General features: G+C 40.4%; 1 protein-coding gene across 1 annotated transcript; it reads left to right on the forward strand.

The window, feature by feature from the left end:
* The first annotated feature begins 709 nt into the window (after positions 1-709).
* On the forward strand, positions 710-16,867 carry fez1 (fasciculation and elongation protein zeta 1 (zygin I)). The gene is made up of 10 exons (XM_041952676.1): positions 710-780; positions 3,880-4,234; positions 6,858-6,945; positions 8,802-8,885; positions 10,092-10,257; positions 12,076-12,389; positions 14,301-14,381; positions 15,371-15,446; positions 15,545-15,610; positions 15,858-16,867. The coding sequence occupies exons 2-10, from the start codon at positions 3,909-3,911 to the stop codon at positions 15,872-15,874; spliced, it is 1,218 nt and encodes a 405-aa protein (XP_041808610.1). The 5' UTR covers positions 710-780; positions 3,880-3,908; the 3' UTR covers positions 15,875-16,867.
* The last annotated feature ends 3,379 nt before the right edge of the window (positions 16,868-20,246 follow it).

Genomic DNA, 20,246 nt, shown 5'->3' on the forward strand with positions numbered 1-20,246 from the left:
TTCAAAATAAGAAAGAAAGTAAAAAAAAAACACTGACTTTGGAAACGGAACAAGCTGCACTTCAAATTTAAAAATGTATTTGCTTTTTATGTTCATCAATTTTCACAGCAGTTCTTAATCATTGTGCAGTGTGGTTTTAGTTCTGCTGCAGTTTTTGTGTGGAAATATACAGATTTAAAATAATACATTTTCCTCTGTTTGTCACTCCACTCAGATCTGTGGCAGAGTGAGTAAGCAGGGGAGGAAGCTGGTGATATATAAATAGGATTTAATGTACAAGGTAGACAGATAAACAATGTGCTACCTTCCTACAGAAACACCTTCCCCCAAACCTCCTGCCCCTCCTCCTTCCCTCCTCATGAATATTGGGGAATTAATGCGTGCAGGGAGGGAGGGAGGAGGCAGGGACAAAGGGAGAAAGAGAGGATAGTGAGGGAAGAAAGGGAGGGGGAGAGCTGATATCGTCAGAGGCCTGGCAGTGCGCAGGCTCTGTGTGAGCTGGGCTGGCTGCCTATTGATTGGAAAACAACGGGCTGTGGGAGGACAGATAAGGGTGGCTGTGGGCTAACGGGTGAGGGAAGGGATACGGACCAAAGTTAAGACCACGCTGCCATCTTTACCTCCTTAATTTTTCCTCTCTCTTTCACCCTGGAATGAATGTAACTCCTCCTGCTCATCGGCGGGCTTTGCAGCAGAGGGAGGCTTAGGCACAGACTCTGCTTGACTGAGAGGACGCTGCCTTCACACCAAGCCAGAACAACAGCGGCACATTCACTCCAGGTAATCTGTCTTCCTGCTCTTCGTATCCTCCTGCTGCTCATTCTCCCAGCCCTGACCTCTCAGAGGTCCTCACTGTGCATCATCTTTCCTCCATCTTTGCCTTGTAACCATGGTTTCCTCCATCTCTCCTTCCTCTCTGCTCACTGCTCTGCTCTCCCTCCCCCACTCTCCTCTCTTTTCTCCCTCTGATGAGCTGATGATATGCACTTGCTTGATTTCCGTTTCTGTCTGAAAATTGATTTGATGTGGAATCCATTTCAGTTAGATTTATGTGGGATAAAATCCTAATGATTTTACCGGCATTTCTAGTACAAACATGATTAAATTCCTGCTTGGAGTCACTAAAGAGAAAAAATGCTTTAAAAATCTGCAATGGAATTGGTGTTTGAGTTGTTGTTCGGTCGTCCCTCCCACAGCAAAATGGGGTGAGTGATTCTGCTCCATTGCATTAAATGACCTCTGATGAGCTCGTGTGATTGGCTCTTTTCGTACCTGCATGCTTGGGGAGCACGGACATACACCTGAGACCACCACCACTCTCTGTGAAGGTCAAATACAAAAAAGGCTGACACATGTCCCAAACACACACTATGCAGACATTCAACACCTGCACATTTCAAACACCTTCACACAATCCATGCTGCTGGCAGCTCTAATGTGGATGCTGTGATGTCCCTTTTTTCTAGAAATAGTCCAGAGTTTTCCACACCCATTCTGCTAAACTAACCATGAATAGAAAGTGTACAGTATGACTAGAGAGTGTTTTTAGGAAATTGATTTTGTGATCTTTCATCCTGCCAAATTTTCAAACAGTGCATCAGAGCCCTGTGGCAATGCTAGACTCAGCTGCTTATTTCCATGCCCATGTTCCTTGTTTGCACAGACCAAATGACCTTAATTGGATCTTTTGTCAGTCACTGTCACATGAAGGAGGTGATTCATTTCTCTGCTGTAAGGAGTTATTCAACATGGAGTCCTTTTCTCAGCAGAGAAATGAGAAATAAGTGTCGAGCCACAGACGAAGCAGGTGCAATTATAAAAAAACACAAAGAAAAAAACACAGCAGTGCAGATAGGAGGGAGCTGAAGACAGAGCGGATGAGATCCTGAAAAACAGTATCCGGCTGTTGATGGAGGAGCACTTTGCTGAGTGGTGTGATGAAGAGGAAGAAGCTTGCACAAGCTTGTTTTTAAAAGGACTCCTCTGTACTCACCCACTTACGTCAGGCCATGGTCCAGCAAAGCCCAAAGGATGGAACTTAGGCCTCGCTACTGTAATTAAGCAGCATCTGACTACCTGACCGAGGCACAACTTCTCTTAAAGGTCTGAGTGCAGCATTACAGTAAGTCAGGTTTACACCCTTTAATTTCTGCTGATTTATAAAATGTTCAATTACCGACAGCCCTTATATTTCAGGACATCATTTTATCCATGTACTGTATGTACAGTCAAAACTCAAATTATCGTCAACAGTCAAATAAAAAAAATGGCCATTAGCATCAAAACCTCGAGTTACTGTGAGCTGCTTTCTCTTAGTGTATGCCGTTCTGATGATTTCATTCATTCTAAAGAAACTATCAAAACCTAAACGAAGAATCAGCATTGAAGAGCAGGGCAGCTTAGGACCATGGAATATTCTAACCTATAGTTTAAGATATATTCATGCATACCTCTTTCCAAAGAGAGAGGGTTATCCCAAATCATGTGATAATAGGCCTCAATACCACAGGAGCGTGACTCACACTATGGAGAACCACAGCTTGATTTGATAATCAGAAGAGTATGCTATGCTCTGTGAACATATTCATAATGGACCGATCGAAAGTTGAGAGTTTAATGGTTTATCAGACTCCAGGTAATTGATATATATATATATACTGTTAAAGAAAAATAAAATATGTAAGTATAAATTTATGTTTTTTACAGTAATTGAATATGCCATGTGACAACATATGCATGCATTGACAACATTAATTGTAAATAGAGAAACAAAGAATAATTATAAGAAGAAGAATTTTTAGATCTTGGAAGGTAGGAGTTCACCTCTTTTAAACATATCTGAGAGTGTTTGAACTCCTTTGTCACTCTATTGTGGAAGAAAAAGCCTTTCCAACACTTAATTATGTCCTGTTATTGAGCAAAAGGAACTGAGAATGATATTGCAGTAAGGGCTTCATATCTTTCTGAGACATAACTGATAAATTGGACACAGTTCCAGCAAATTTAGCTTGAATGATTTTGATGGGAACATTTAAAGATACATCTTGTAAGCACAAATGTATTCTCATCGATGGTGAACCAAGCTGCCTTATTTGTCAGGCTCAAGCAAATATACATTGAAGGTGTTAAGATAAAAATAAAAGACCAATAATAAATGCTCCCAGGCCTCCTGAACCCCTGTCTCTTTGTAAGGTGCTACATTTAGGCTTCTTACCTCTCCAGATATATTTTAGAGTCATTTTTCAAGTCTATCCCAGAACCCCAAAAGTTCTGTGGTGCTGTAAAAATCTAGTCTTAGAAGTATATTCATTTTTACAAGTGATTCACATGCTTGCATTGGAATTATTCTGAGTGCAGCATTATAATTATCTGACGCAATTAAGTGAGGACAACATGATTTAGATTTATTTAGCCTGAAAACCCTTGAAGACAACACTAGAAAATAGTCTTACCCTAGACTCTACACTAATAACATAATTTCTTGGAAACCTCATCAGTTTAATCCCAGCAAAGGTACTTAATTAACTGTGGTTTACCAGTAAAGCCAACTGGTTGGGTTCCCTTTGGGACCTGGTCCCCTTCTGGCACATCTACCTCCATCTCCTCTTTGTCTAGACAACATGGTGCCATTCCACATGAGGTGAGGCACACATGATTTAGGAGATGCCAGATCAGTCCTTCTGGGATGCTGGTCAATCTAACAGATGGGGACAGGTACAGACTTTTGTGCTTTGTCTTTGTCTGCCTCTCCTCCTAAACACATTTGCTGCAGCAGTAGTCTTGCCTCATTAAAGGGATGCTGATAAAACTTAAAACATCATGCTGATTTAGCAAACTCAGTGCATTAAACACTACATCACTCCCTCTGTGTTTGTGCAGGGCTCAGAGATTAACAGACAGGGGACACCATGGAAGCCCCTCTCGTGTGTTTGGACGAGGAGTTTGACGACCTCCGGCCATGCCGCATGGATGAGCTAGACCATCCAGCGCTCAACCACTCCTCCTACTCCACCACCACCACCGTTCCCCTTGCCTCCATCACGCGCGAGGACTTCTCCGAGCTGGAGAATTTCTCTGAAATGATGAGCTTCAAGTCGATGGAGGACCTGGTCAACGAGTTTGACGAGAAGCTCAATGTCTGCTTCCACAATTACAACACCAAGACGGAGGGCTTGGCGCCCATACGCAACCAGTCACACAACCAGGAGGATGAGGAGAGGCTGCAGGACGAAGAGTGAGTGACCACTGTAATAGTAATACTAAAAATGTCCGACACCCCTTGTGGCATTCAGTGGGGTGTTAAAATGTATTTTCAAGCCTGTGATGTGCACAATTGAGGTCTTAATGGATCTGATTCAACATTCACAGTCTATCAAAAAGCATTTGCACCAGTATTTATGGGTTAAAAATACAAATAACGTGACATTTCAAACAGCATCCTACAACATGTGATAACAATGTCAATATACAGAAAGCTTTTTCAGACCTTACTAACTAATAACTTTTGTTTGGAGCATTTCTATTTGAATAATTTGAACTTTTCAGTAAAATTCCTAAATTTGGTAGCATTTGGACTGTGTGATGCACCCCTTGGCTTTCAGGAATATAGTAAAGTGACCCAAATGACCACAAACATACTGACATGATAACACTCACAGACTTACTCCCAGCACAAATAATGTAGAAGTTATTCCTCCAGTCATTTCTGTTAGTTACACACTAGCCTACTCATTCTGCTGCCCTTAATGTCATTCACAACACACCCTCAAGGGCAACACCGTGGCTCAGCAGTCCAGCAAGTCACACATGACAAAAGTCCAAATATTTCCACACGCAGGCCGCAGCATCCCAAACAAGCAGTCAATCAGGAGCATGACCCCACCCTCCCCAGCACCACAGTCAGACTGCATGCTGAATTATTCAATGTGCAGTGTTGCTCGCCTCAGTTGGCTTCGGCTCTGTCGGTCTGTCTCTGCCTCTCCACCAGCTGACTGCCAGATCCTCCTCCTCTTGCTAGCAGGCTCTGAGGCGGAAACACACACATCCTCACACTGTGTGGATATAAATCATGCTAAAAATAGTCGGGCTGTAGGTGTGAGGGGAGAGTTTTTGGAAAGGAAGGATTTTTCAAACATTAAATTGATGTGAAAGTAACTCTGTGTTGATGAATAAAGCTTTGAATATGGAGCACAGAACACAGGACTGTGGGTGGATGTGAATTCTGCAGCACTGCACGGGTCTGCATGTTATGACTAATATGCAAGCCTAATGGCATACACTCCTTTGTTGTGGCACAGATAAGGAAACCACTATAGATATGGCGGGGTCAGATATCCACACTGTTCCCCACCTCTTCTTGAGTTTTTGTCCCACTAACAATGTCTCATTGTCCCTCTTCTTCATTTAATGCAAATAACAATCCATGCTGTGATTTCCATGAAGTGAGTCTTATTCACAAGATATTTAGTCACCTTAGTGTCTCTTAGACATAGAAAACCATTAATAGAAACTTATACAGTACTGATGTTCACAGCACTGAGGACCTTGTGTTGTGCTATGGCATATATGAAAAATATAAAGTGACTCTGGAGACTGGAGAACTGGACAGTCAGAAATAATCTATGTGAAGTTTGGTTGGAAACAGTCTGTTATACATTTTGGCCTAATCCCTCCAGTTGCCTGATCTGAAACGCAGATATGAGTAAGACCAACAACCTGGCAAAGAAGTCTAAGGAACAGAATGATTTCTGTTCAGTGGCTGCAGGCCAGCAATCACAGCAGGACAGCTTTGTAACATGGAGTTCCAGTTCCTGCTGGTCAGAGCCGTGAAAGCCGTGTCTCTGTATTAAGCAGTATGTGCTGTTCATGTGTTGTTGTCGTTATTTGCACTGTGCTTATCACTGATTACATTCTCTAACAGAGGTGGGGTTTTCATTTAAAGAGTTCGGAGTCATTTAAAGGAAAAGTTTAATATTTGGGGACATACGCTCAGATGAGAGGACTGATTTGACTATTGTCCAGTACACAGAATATGAAGTTACAGCCAGCAGGCTATTAACTTAGCTTGGCAGAAAAGACAAGAAGCATGGGGGACAGCTAGCCTGGCTCTGTCCAAAGGTAAAAAAAATGCTTCTTACCTGCACAACCTCCTGTAATACCACACATTTTCATTTTAACAGTGCAGATTTGTATGGATGTGGGTTAAGTGTATTGATACTTTGCCCTGTTTATGTGCTGGTGCGTGCAGTCATGGCATGCAGGCATGGCCGGTGAGGTAAGCTGTTAGCTGAATGGTGTCCACTGTTGTGCGGGTGTGTGCAGTGCCACTGGGAGCAGGGCAGCAGGCCTGAGCCAACCTCTGAGTGGAGGAGGAAAAACACAAAGGAGACTTCTCTCCCAGTTTGATGTCATTCCCCCTCAGACAGAAGCTTGCGCCGGGTTACAGTCAGAAACCTCTGGTACAATGATGTGAGGAGCTTTATCTAACTCTCTTCTAAGGATACCTTTTACTGAGTAGTAAGCTGTGTTTTTTCTGCTGTGCATTGTTCCTCTGCAGCCTCCAGTTCTGCATATTGACCACCATCATTGACTTGCCACATGGAAATATTGACTGAGTTGCAGGGTGCTGAAGACAGGGCTGAGTAGACCGCCTTATAACCAAGGAGACAGAATACACCAAACTGGAGTTTATGCTGTTATTTAACTGTCTAACTACAATGTGTGTGGACACACCAGCTTAAAATAGTAGACAGCCTTTAGAGCTAAGGCCAAGACAGTGTTTTGATGCTTGATTATGAATTTTTGAGGCTCTTGAAAGTTCCCCTTGCTGACATGTGTGTTTGTGTGTTGTCTTGCAGTGTGTGGGATGCTCTAACTGATAACTACATCTCCACCTGGGACGGCCCCGCCTCCGAGGGACTCAACGGCAATCTTTCTGACCAGGAGGTACATGTCACTCCCCTTTTTTTTATTTCTACAATGTCCTATTTGACCTGTAAAACAATCAATAATGAGTAAACTGTTTTTTTTTATTATTTTGGAGAGGTGGCTTCACTCGGGCTTTTATGTTCTTTATATATCGTGAACTTGATTTCCAAAAACAAAAGGTGTTTTAAAATCTCTTATTCAAATTTATTGGAGCTTCCTGTTTATTCCTTATTCTGACTCTCTTATCTTGTATTTGGTTTACATTTACTGTCTCAAAAGTGTTAATCATAAATTTGATCCACTGTAATATTCATTTACTCATGTTATGCTCAAATGAGCAGTTTTATTTTTTAAACAAAACTGCTCACAGCCCCAGAAAATTGCAGATGAGATGAGGAGGGATGTGTAGTACTTACATGTATTTCTTCTGGCTACATGATAATAAATGTTAACTACTGTCTGTTCCACTAGTTTACACAGGAAAAAATCTGATTCTGTTTTTTATGCTTTTAAATGGCTGTGAATGAAGTGTTTCCTTATTTCTCATTTTGGTGTACCAAACTGAGCAGCTAACTGCTTCATTCTTTCTAAGGCCTATTCTCATGCTGACACTTGAAGACATGTTCAGACAACCTTGACTGGTCTTCCATTCAGCAGAGGTCTTCCTCTCTTAATTGCCTGTCACATACAACTGGACAGCAGGCACTTAGCAGTCTAGGCCATGTTTGGCTGGTCAAGGCCAGAGCGCACATTTACACCCCAGAGGGAGAGGGTTATTCATATTCGGCTACATCCTGCCTTCAGTCAAGTTGTTGCAATTCCCTCTAGTTTATAAAGTGTTATACCAAAACAGTCCAACAAGCGACAGCTTGCCTTTAGGACAGTCATTTATTCCAAACATAGCACAAACACAAAGCACAGCCTCTTGCTGTGTACCATGGATTTTTCAGCAAATGGCTTATCTGTCATGAACTGTCTCACAATTATGTTGCATAAATGATCAGCTGTGGCCCGAGCCCTCTTGACAGTAATATAATAAGGCCAACAGTCTGCAGCCATACTAGCGGTGCTAGCAGGATGCTGTGGCACGGCAGTACTTTGAGCCCAATGCACACAGCAGCATGCAACATGTTTACAATGACAATGTCAGCAAGCTGATGCTGAGTGGGTATAATGTTTATCACATTCACCATCTTAATTTAGCATGTTAGCATGCTGGCATCAGCACTAGCTAAAAAGTACAGGCGAAGCTGATGGGAATGTCATTAGTTTTGTAGGGATTTTGCCATTAACTGAAGTGACAAACTGAAGTTTTGGTGTGATGGCGGTGCTACATGTTAAGGGATCATTCACCAATGTGATTACAATTCATGGGACATTTCTTACAAAACCACAAATGTCAACGTGATGGTGGGGCTGGAGGAAAATCCAAGAGATCAGCCAAATTATTAGGAAATCCTTTGAGGACCAGAAGGCATCTCTCAAGGCAATGTCACAGATTTCACAATTTACTATTAACTTCACTTTCAAAGTTACATGAAAGTGAAATGTTCTAAAAAAAATAAATAAATAAATGAATGTAGTATAAACTATTAAAAACTTTTACAAATGGAATACATTTTTTTAAGTGATACTAAATAATATAAAACCTTGTAAAATATTCAAGCATGAGACTTTCAAATGAGCGCAGTCCCAGACTGATCTCGCCTCGGCACGCGTCTCTCTTTCTTCAGAAAATTACTGTGGATTTAGTTTAATGTTCCACATGCAGATAGGCAGTTTTTCAGTCTTGGCTCCTTTTCTTAGTAAGATACACTGTAGCAACCAGCTCTTTGTTGCTAGGTTCTCATGTTTTGTCTCACATTCTGCTGCAGATCCATGAAAAAGAGGAGGAGATGAATGAGAAGAATGACAATGCCAACTGCCTGAACGAAGAGCCTCTTATCACAGCCGATCAGGTGTGTGTGTGTGTGTGTGTGTGTGTGTTTGTATGTGTGTGAGAGAATGTTTAAGATCAAACAGCACTTTGTGTCCTGTCTTTGATAATAATATATAAGAAAAATAAAGTAGAGTGTAACATGAGCCATGTCTCTTGGATTTACCAAATCATATTTTAGTTATTTAGGTGATGTAACGCCTTTTCCATTCAAACTCTTTGTTGTTGGTCGGCAGACCACAGACTACAAGCAGAGGTGTACGGAGTGAAAAGGTCAAAATTATACAGGATGGGTCAAGACTGTTGTGCCTTCAAGACAAACAGTAACCTTTTAAAATCAATCAATAAAACCAATCTAAACACCACACACCAACCAGTGCACGGAGGATAGAAGGAATGGGGAAAATTAGTTTAAATTGTCTAGATCTGGTAAGGAAAGCAGTTAATTCATTTCTCAGGTGAACCAGTGTTGAGGAGTTCAGCTAATCTACATGGCTGGAGACCAAGACATGTTTAAGGGCTTTTCCATCACAGAATGAAAATTATCTACTCTTGGCAATGCTCCTCAATTGTCATCAGAGACTACCTCCAGATTTCTAGCCTCTTGTCTGATGAATTTATGGACAAATATGTCACATCGTCTGCATAACAAAGTGAGATTGAAAATAACAGTAAAGGACTAAGAATAGACCCCTGAGGAACTCCAGTCAACCTATGTGTGACTAAATATTGCATTCACATTTTGATAGGTCTAGTCCCTTCTACCCAGGTGAAATTTACAAGGTTTAACAATGTGGATGTGTGTGTATCCACTGTATTACCTTTGTAATGTGTTACAAGCTGTTTGTTTGTGCAGTCTTTTCTTTATGCATACTGTTTTGGAAAAGGCTCTGTATCATGTCCAATAAAACTACTCTTGTCATTTATGACAGTGTAAAATGTTGGACTGCACTTATATCATGCTGGTACAAGAGTTTAGATAGATACCTGCCTAATTCCATTCCTGCCTTTGCCATACATTGCTGAAGCCTGTGGAGATGTCAATAATGAATGTGTATGTACACTTATAAAGGAGGCTATTGGCATTTTAGCGGCCACACTGTACTTAAAAAAGGATGCATAGTGTATGTACTTACCCCTGTCTCCTAATCCTTTTCTGTCCATCCACTTGTCTCCCTGCATCCTTTCATTTATCTTGCCCTCTTACTCTGTCTCTTCTCTTTTTAAGGTCATTGAGGAGATAGTCGAGATGATGGAGAACTCTCCGGATCCTGGTGAAACTGAGGAAGAGGATGAAGAGGAGAGCAGTCACTGCTCCTCAAGGACCAACCCCTCCCTGCTGGAGGAGATCAGGCAGCTGTCACAGGCCTCCAACAACAACTGCTCCTACGAAGGTAAAACTGGAAATAATCTATGCTACCTTTTTTTTTAATGAATGCAGCTTCAGAAATGAATAAAAAAATGTAAATTCAGTGATTTATGCATGTAATTTATGTTAATGTTATGCTGCATTTATAATGGACAGAAGCTTCTTATGCATATGTGACTGAAATTAGTAACAGACTAATGTTAGTAAGTTATCTTAACTCTTTACTGAATCAACTCTGAGCCCATTTGCTAACGTTATGTAGTTATGTAACGTAATCTGCAGTTTTTTATAGGTTGTCCAGGTGTAGATAAGCCAGAGCAGGACTACAGGCAGATGGAATTACAGCCCAGGTGTTGGTTTTATCACAGCAGAGACTGCTTCATTTGAAACTACAATGCATTATTTTCAGATGATCACGTTTTTTTGTTAAAAACTAATAATCAGAGGCGGATTGTAAACTGATTTAATTTTATTTGAATATGTGATATTCCCACAATATTAGCTGGAATTTGCCTTGTCAGTCATTGTTTCATACAGTACAGTTCACGTTTCCTTGGATCCAACATGAAGGCCAGTAATGATGAGTGCATGGACACTATGGTAAAGGATGCACAAACTACAATACATATCCATCTGATGTAGATCTTAATTACCCTCATAATTAGCCTTCCAATCTTATTTTTGGGTAGAAATGATCATTGATCACATTCAGGTCACTGGGACATCCTCACATGTTTCCACACAGGTGTTGATTTAGAAATACGCTTGGATAGATTAGTCATACCATTTTAGTAGGTGCATACTGTAGGTGAGAGTTCAAGAGGACAAATTGTTGTCTGCCATAAGGCGCCCTGTCCATGAACATACTAGAGATCCATGTGGTTCCTCCGTCTGCGTTGCATGAATTTGTTCTGAGCACTGTGGGAACGGGAGCCAAACATGGGGCAGAGTACATTTTGGCTCACACAGCTGTGTAAATAAATATAGTGCTAATAGTACTAGTGTTTGTTTTTACATCTGAAGTTTTATGTAACCGTTGCTTATATGGGTTGGTTTTTAGCTTTTCCTGAAATTCTTTAAATGTTTACTTCTTTCTCTATATGTTTGATCATTCCCTGAAATTCTTGCTGTTCTTTATGTGCACCTGTCAAGCACCTTGTACCTCCGGATTTGAAAGATGCTACAGAAACATCTTACTTGCTTGCCATAAGATCAAATGAGCAAAACAAAAAGACAAAAGGAACAACAAAAGGAAAGATGGATAAAATGCAACAATACGCTGATGATTACAAAATATGCAGTTTTCATTCTAACAACTAGCTGGAATGTTTTTATTCATTGATTCTTGTTTTGGCTGGATACACTCATAAATTATCAGGATTGTATGGCAGCATAAAGGACTGCAGGATCAATTTGTCCACATACTGTACGCTCCATACTATATATGAACTGTAAATTAAATTACAATTATCAACAACAACAACAACAACAACAATAATAATAATAATAATAATAATAATATAAAGATAATGATGATACAAGTTCCGTCTTTTTCTCCTGTCTTTGCCTTTTTCCACATGAAGCACAGCATACTGCTCTTCATGCCTCCAAAAATGAAACAATCTGTGATTGAACTGCATACAAGTCATTAACAACAACATGAAAAAATGCTGCTTTCTCTGAAGGGATGACGAGTAGCAGAGATGAAAACAACTGATAATGTGAAAATTTGTTGATTAGAGTCCTGCTTAAGCAAATTAGCTCTGATTAACTCTCACATTTGCTTTCCTGCTCAAACCGAACTATTTACTGTATACTGCCCCCCTACTCATCTGTTCCGCAGGCCTGAGCCTGATGCCCAGCTCAGCGCTAGTTGAACTGCTGCATCGGGTGGAGGCCGCCATCCGCGAGTACTCAGAGGAGCTGGTCAGCCAGCTGGCTCGGCGTGAAGAGCTGGAATTTGAGAAAGAGGTGAAGAACACATTCATCACGGCTCTGATGGAGGTTCAGAACAGGCAGAAGGAGCAACGAGACAGCAGCAAACGCCGGCGCCGGGACAAAGCCCTGAGCCTTCAGGGGGGAGGGATGACATCTGTGAACGGAGGGAGTACCGGCTCCACGGGCCCCACGGAGAAGACAGGGAGCATGCCTGTAAAGGTGAGCAGCAGGAAGTTGTGGTGGCCTTGAAAGCTTTATTCACCTATTCACCTATATCATCTCTCTCTCTCTCTCTCTCTCTCTCTCTATGTATATATATATACACACTCATTGGCCACTTTATTAGGTACACCTGTCCAACTGCTCGTTAACACAAATTTCTAATCAGCCAATCACATGGCAGCAACTCAATGCATTTAGGCATGTAGACATGGTTAAAACGATCTGCTGCAGTTCAAACCGAGCATCAGAATGGGGAAGAAAGGTGATTTAAGTGACTTTGAACGTGGCATGGTTGTTGTTCCAGACGGGCTGGTCTGAGTATTTCAGAAACTGAATCTCTAGGGTTTACAGAGAATGGTCAGAAAAAGAGAAAATATCTAGTGAGTGGCAGTTCTGTGGGCGAAAATGCCTTGTGGATGCCAGAGGTCAGAGGAGAATGGCCAGACTGGTTCGAGCTGATAGAAAGGCAACAGTAACTCAAATAACCACTCGTTACAACCGAGGTATGCAGAAGAGCATCTCTGAACGCAGAACACGTCGAACCTTGAGGCAAATGGGCTACAGCAGCAGAAGACCACACCGCGTGCCTCTACTGTCAGCTAAGAACAGGAAACTGAGGCTACAATTCGCACAGACTCACCAAAATTGGACAATAGAAGATAGAAGAAAAACGTTGCCTGGTCTGATGAGTCTCCATTTCTGCTGCGTCAGTCAGATGGTAGGGTCAGAATTTGGCGTCAACAACATGAAAGCATGGATCCATCCTGCCTTATATCAACGGTTCAGGCTGGTGGTGATGGTGTAATGGTGTGGGGGATATTTTCTTGGCACACTTTGGGCCCCTTAGTACCAATTGAGCATCGTTTCAATGCCACAGCCTACCTGATAGATAGGTATTGTTGGTGACCCAACATCCATGTCCATCCCTTTATGACCACAGTGTACCCATCTTCTGATGGCTACTTCCAGCAGGATAACGCACCATGTCATAAAGCTCGAATCTTCTCAGATTATTAGATTATTATATACACTATACATAGTGTGCTTGTGTGTGTGCCATACAGGCTAGACAGGAGTTCTACAAACCTGTGTCACCACACCAGCAGCCACAGCAGCTCATAAAGCAGTCCGCTTCAGATTTTAGTTATATACAAGCCTTTATTACATGCACGTTTATTTCCCCCACTCCAATCTGCCTGGTGGCTCTTGTAGATCCCATCTGCTCTGTGTTTACGCCTCGTTTTCAGAGGCAGAGAAAACCAACAGTCACAAATTTCTCGACCTCAGTCAGTCCAGTGCAATACAGAATCAACCTCTGTTAGCATGTCTTCTCCTTTTATTTGTGTGATCCTTCCTTAAGTGCGTTTGCAATGAGGAGAGAGACACGCCTAGCAAGCATTGCACAAACGACACACACAGCTCTCCTTCTTCCCTCACTATGGCTGTTGGCATAATGGATCTCAGGTCCATTAGCCTCTAGAATGTCTTCCAGGAAGGATCCTAAAGTGGACGTGACCCGAGCTCTTCATACAGTAACTGGCCAATCCAGTCTGCTCCGTCCAGTAACAGAGAAACAACCTAATGGATTTTCCCTCCACGATGCAGCAGTAGTATTTTAATCTGGTGACTGCTGGTTACCTGAGGCTGATTTACTGAAGTAGAGATGGCTTAATGATACTGATGCAATATAAACAATACATCTAATTGTATCTTAGCATGGTTTCATGGTTCACTGCAACATGGTTTGTATGAGATTTCCAAAGTTTTGATTGTACCTGAACAAAAAATCACTCTTCATCAGATTTCAGGTAGTCTTTCAGTTTGATCAAGGAACTAATTATCAGTAGCTTGTAGTAATCGTCTGTGTGTGTGTGTGTGTGTGTGTGTGTGTGTGTGTGTGACCTTCAGCGTTTCAGCATGGAGGGACTGTCTAACATTCTGCAGACGGGCATCAGACAGACATTTGGAAGCACAGGAAATGAGAAACAGGTAAGGTCAAATGTTTTAAAAAAAGTTTGAAGTGTGACATGGCTCCACTGAGCTAGAAGTTAAGTTTGCCCGGGCCCCTTTAGGCCACAGGCCCCCTGTGCAGTTGCACTAGCTGCACTTCTTATACTTACACCACTGCCTCATTTCAGTGCACAGTTGAGGTCATACAGAGTCATGGTCAGCCTGCTGTATGCAATTTGATCTCTGTTGATGGTGTAAGCAGTACACTGCAATGTCCCTGCTTTTCGTCCATATAAATCACAACCAGATGCACACATTATAGTTTAACTTATATTAATCCAGTTTTGTGGGCATTACTGCATGTCAACAAACCTTTTGGAAAACATTTATAGCTTTAGATTTAGTAGTTAGTCTGTGCATGAAAAGATCTGTCAATAAGTAATAAACTGATAGCAGATTCAAACACTGTGTTTTGAATTTCAGTGCATTTACATTTAGATCCTGCATAGTACCTTTAACCTCTCAGTCAGTGTTAAAGGCTTAATTGCTTTCAGTGTACAGTCCATGACTTTCAAAGGAATTATTCAACATTTTGACAACAACACTTCCCTTGGGATTTCTATGAGATCACTAAATTTGAAAAAGAAATGTCAAAGGACAGAACCAGAGAAGCCGTTTCTCCATGTTTTCAATCTTAAAGCTAAGATAAGCTAAGCTAACTATCTCATAGCTACAACTTCATATTCAACAGACAGAGATCAATCTTTTCATCGAAGTCTTAGAAAGAATGTGAATAAGCATATTCCCCAAAAGGCTGAACAATTGCTTCAAGCTCTCAAGTTAAGTGCTGTGACAACAGCAATGATAGAAAGCTGCCTCTGACCCCCGACTCTGCATGTGCCTGAGGATGAACCCAATAGTGACAGCTCATGGAGGGCTACACCTCTAGTCCTAGAATGTGGATTTATCTTGACTGTCAAATATCCCAGTTTGGGGTTAAACCCTTTGAATCTTGACTCTGTTTTCAGTATCTAAACACAGTTATTCCATATGAGAAGAAAGGCACCCCTCCATCTGTCGACGACCTGCAGATGCTCACAAAAAGTAAGTATCCAATCAAATCAATCCGCTAATAATTACTGGCTGGGAAAAAGTGGACACCCAGAGCTGATTCTGAATTCTGATTTCTCTCTTCCACCCAGTTCTTTATGCCATGAAGGAGGACAGTGAGAAGGTGCCTACACTGCTAACCGACTACATACTGAAAGGTAAACACACACGTTTGAATACCTCTGCAAAGTGAAAATGTCCCTGTTTTACTGACTGGTATAGCGACCACACAGACCAGGACAACACAGTCAGAACAGTGAAGATTACAGTGTGATGTTTGACTGGAATATTCTCTAATCAGTTCAGTTAGTGTAAAGTTGAACCTCCTCATTAGGAAGAATCACTGCATTGAATTAACCTTATTGAATCATTTTCTCATGATTATCCACTGTTTGTGCTCTCTAGTCTTGTGTCCTACCTAAAGCACCACCAGGCCAGGGGCCGCAGTGTGATGATGAATTCTTCCCCCGAGGGATTTTCCAACCCTCCTCGCCTCTGGCCCGAGCTGCATGACCTCCCCTCTTTGACCATTATCAACCATGGATCCTCACCATCAACATTATTGTATTCACCTCAACTATGACTACTGCCTTTCGCTGAGCTCACCTTCTCCCATCCTACACATTAAGCTCAGGCCTGACCCAAAATGGCCTCCATCTGTATCGTTAAACAAATGGAACGGCCAATCCCACTTTTAAAGGACTTCACTAATGGAGCATGACATGCTATCAAATATCACTACACCACTTTGGTACAGGGATACAACGTTATCATTGCTTTCTTGTCCTTCTTTTCTTTCCTTTATGGTTTCTTTTTTAATTTTCTTTGTTTCCTCTAACAGAATTTTAATGTTGCCAAGTTTTGACACTTATTCATAAACTGACCTGTTGACCACTGGGTTGTTGATTGATTGTTTTATTCATTGATTCATATGGACTACATTGTAAAAAACACGGAATGCCATATTGCATCCACAAGTGATCATCTCCCTGTATTGTTTCAGATGAAAACAGTGATTCATTTGAATACACAAGCCATGCACCTTTCTCTGCCAACTTAGTACTGTAGCTCCACGTGAATGAAAAGAAACACAGGACTATTACGGGTGCAGTGCAGTGCATTACAAAGCCTTTTTCTCTTTTTCTTTTTGCTTCACTATCTGAATATCCAGTGCTCTTCTGACTTTTTTGAAATTTCTTTTAACTTCTATCTAAATATTTGATATAAACTCTGTTGCTGATTTTCTACTATTATTTACTGTGTCATCAGAGCAGCAGGCTTCTGTGCATTCCACCCCGTTCAGCCACATGGAGGTGTGTCACTGAGTTTTCCTTGGAAAGATCATCCCCTGATGAAATGAGCTCATTTCAGTAAAGGTGTGCATATTTGCATATTAGCATATTTATGACTTCCTTTGCGCCATGTAGGTGAATGTTACATCGCTAATTGCAAATTCTAATAAACATTCAACCCTACCAGTGTGTGTGTTTGCTTCTTTCTGTCTTTGCCCTTTTAATTCAGCAGGTAACTCAATGCTGATAAGATGTTGGAAGACGACTCGCAAAAGCAGCTTCACATGGAGGTGTGATGGGGTTAACACTACTGCATGAATTATATTTTTTGAGGGAAAAACATATTTCAGTCTATTCTTTGGATTATTTAGGTCTTTCGGTTATGTATTCCCCCAAAAAACAAGTCATTGTCCCAGGGTAACAACGTGCCATATGAGTATAAAAACACAGGATTAGGATTATGAACAACTATAGGATTAAAACAACATTTGCATCACAAAGGTTGTATCACAACAAGTCCTTGTTTAATAATTCAGTATTTTTCAAATGTGATCAAAGATCATATTTAAGACATACAGAAATACTATCAATAATATTTAATACGTTTTTTATACAAAAACATTTATCATTGCCTCATTAAGAATTATTAAGAATACATCTACTCCACCTCAGTGAAAAATGCCAAATCTATGAATATGAATATTTTTCATTAAAAAAAAAAGTTAAACTGCTGGATAGAAGGTGTTCCCTACTTCATTCATGAAAAAGTCCGTTATCAGTGTTTGTGTACTGCAGGCATCAAGTTCTGCAGTGGACCATGATTTTTCAAACAGTGATATCACAAATCCTGTTCAGTGCATTCTCCTAACTGCACAGTTTGAGGCAACAATGGGAAAGTTTAGGAATATACTGTGTATAAAAATAAAATGCAAACAATGACCCTCTTTAAGAGTTTCATGCATCAGCCTGTATTTTCCCAACAACTTATCTTAGCTCTAATATGTGAAAGTGTCAGCTTTATCTTACTGCTTTCTGCCACTGTGCTTCTTGTTTCTTGAAAGGCAACATTATAGACCAGCTTCGTTCTCCATTTGATTAATCAGAAACATGAGTTCAAATATTACAGTGTGCAAAAAAATGATCTGTGTGAGGGTCAAAGAGAGTGTCTGCAGCCTCAGGATGTCAATATGCATTGGAGGGTTGAGCTCCATCTCTAACAGGAAGATTCTTCCTCCACCACTTCTCGCGTCTTTCCTAAATAAAGCCAATTTGCTGCCCTCTAGTGGTTGACTTTTAATCTCATAATGACCTCTAGAAATACGCAACAAATTCCATACTTAACCAAATACATATTGTACCTTAGTATTTGAAATGAATTAGGATAATTACTTTAGGACATGAACTCTTTTTCAATAATGATCCACTCCTGAAACTCCTGAAATGAATCTAGACTGCACTCAATACCACCATTAATTATAAGATCAGTAACATTGGCGGTGCTTTTATGTCTTTTCAAAAATAAATGTTGTGGACATACAAGTTGTTTATGAAACCATGTTACAGAGCATATGACATAAGAGTAATTTAATTACATTCTCCCCTGTACCAGCTCATCGTGGCCAGTGGAGGGCAGATGACAGCATCATGACTGCACTGCAGTTTGATTTTGGCTCAACAGACACCGATGACTGCAAGTAAGACTGCAAATAAGTTAATGCACCTCCATGCTGGAAGCTTGACAATAAGGCTGATGTATCTTAAAAATGGAATTTTGGAAGCTTTGGGAAAAAAAAGCACAAACAACTAATAATTTCACTTTTTAATTGAAAATATTATACAAACCATTTTTCATGAACATAAATATGGAGGATACAAGTGCACATCGCACATTAATGTCCACAGTTCAGGCCTACTGTTATACATAAGCACAAGTTTGGCCACAGTAGTTATACAATCCATCACGGTTTATAACTGACTGACAGTGAACACTTCTTTAGTTGGGAAAACATTTACTATTTATAAACTCTGCTCATGTGCTCTTATACATACACAGATACTGTACTGTAGAAAAATAAAGGCTTGTCTTGAATACATTTTAATGTCCATAATGTACACTTTTGAATTGACCCATTCACAAGTTAAAACATTGAGTCTATGGACTGGTTCTAAAGATTCTGTAATAAGTTCCACCCATCAAAAAGATTTCCTCCCCACTTTCAACTTCCCAGAGGAAGTCTTTCCATTTTGCTCTTATGTATTAAAAACAATACAAATCTCAAGAAAACTGTCAAAGCTTCAAGACACAGCTACCACTTGTTTGCACATTTTGCTGTCACTGTGCTGTCAAGCTTGTTTCAAACAGATAACAGTTAACAAAAAGGGTCTGTAAAGGGTGCTCTTACATTTCCCTTCAACATCATCAAGTTTCATATTAGAATTATGTTATTATGACATCCTGTTCACTCGGAAAAATGCAAAACGACAAACATATGCTCCAGTGTAAAGACAACACAGCAGAATAGATAGTATGATCATTATCATTATACATATGTTTTTCTTTTCTCTTCCAAATCAAATGATATTTAAATAGGCATTTGTGCAACTTGAAAGTAGCCAGAATGAGAAAAAGGCCAAAAAAGAAAAAAAGAAGAAGAATGTGAACGTTGCTCCATGTGTCAGAGAAGAGTGCCTCTGAGCTGCAGCTGCTCTAATTCAGAAATACTAACTGAACAAAGGTGTGACAGTGTGGAAAATATGGCCAAATATTTCTTTTTTAACTAGCTTTTGGGCTAAAATCCAGTGCTTATCTGGTTCAGTCGTACTAAGCCAACATATATTTGGTACAATATTCTATAGGTTGTTTTAAATTTGCTAATTCACTTCAAGGGGAAATAGTGGGATTTTACCATCTTCTCATAATAGGAGATGGTAAAAGATCTCTAACTGGGAAAATTCACATTAGTATTTTTGATTCCCAGAAACTCCTATCTGCTTACTGTGTCTGTATTGGCAATGTCAATCAAATGGGAAAGAACACCTGTCCAAAAAAAGCTAAAGCCTTCAGTTTTTGCCAATGAAGCTTCCACGTGTTCACTGAAACAGTTTCTAAAACAGTTTTTTTTGTGACACTAGAAAATCAAGTACAGCACATAAAAGGAGCATGTTGAAATAATGAAGTGTTGCATACTGTGTGTCTTTGGTTCAGTATCCAGTGTTACAGGTATTACCTGCATCATATGTATGGAACATATGAGGCTGTGGCCAACAATGTCACACATTTAACAGAAAATAAATACCATATTTACAATTTCAATTCTGCAGGCAACTTTAAATTATTACAACTCAAGTGTGGACTCAAGTATTGGCAAAGTCACCGTACTGCAGTACTGAATAGTGCTCAATATTATAAGAAGCTTTTGCTAATCTGTGTTTAAAGAATTGAGTCTAAGAGCATTTCATAAACTGAACCACCGACAGAAGTACAGCCAAAAAAAGGATTTGG

Source organism: Chelmon rostratus, chromosome 14 (genome assembly GCF_017976325.1).
Source record: "Chelmon rostratus isolate fCheRos1 chromosome 14, fCheRos1.pri, whole genome shotgun sequence".
NCBI lineage: Eukaryota > Metazoa > Chordata > Actinopteri > Chaetodontiformes > Chaetodontidae > Chelmon > Chelmon rostratus.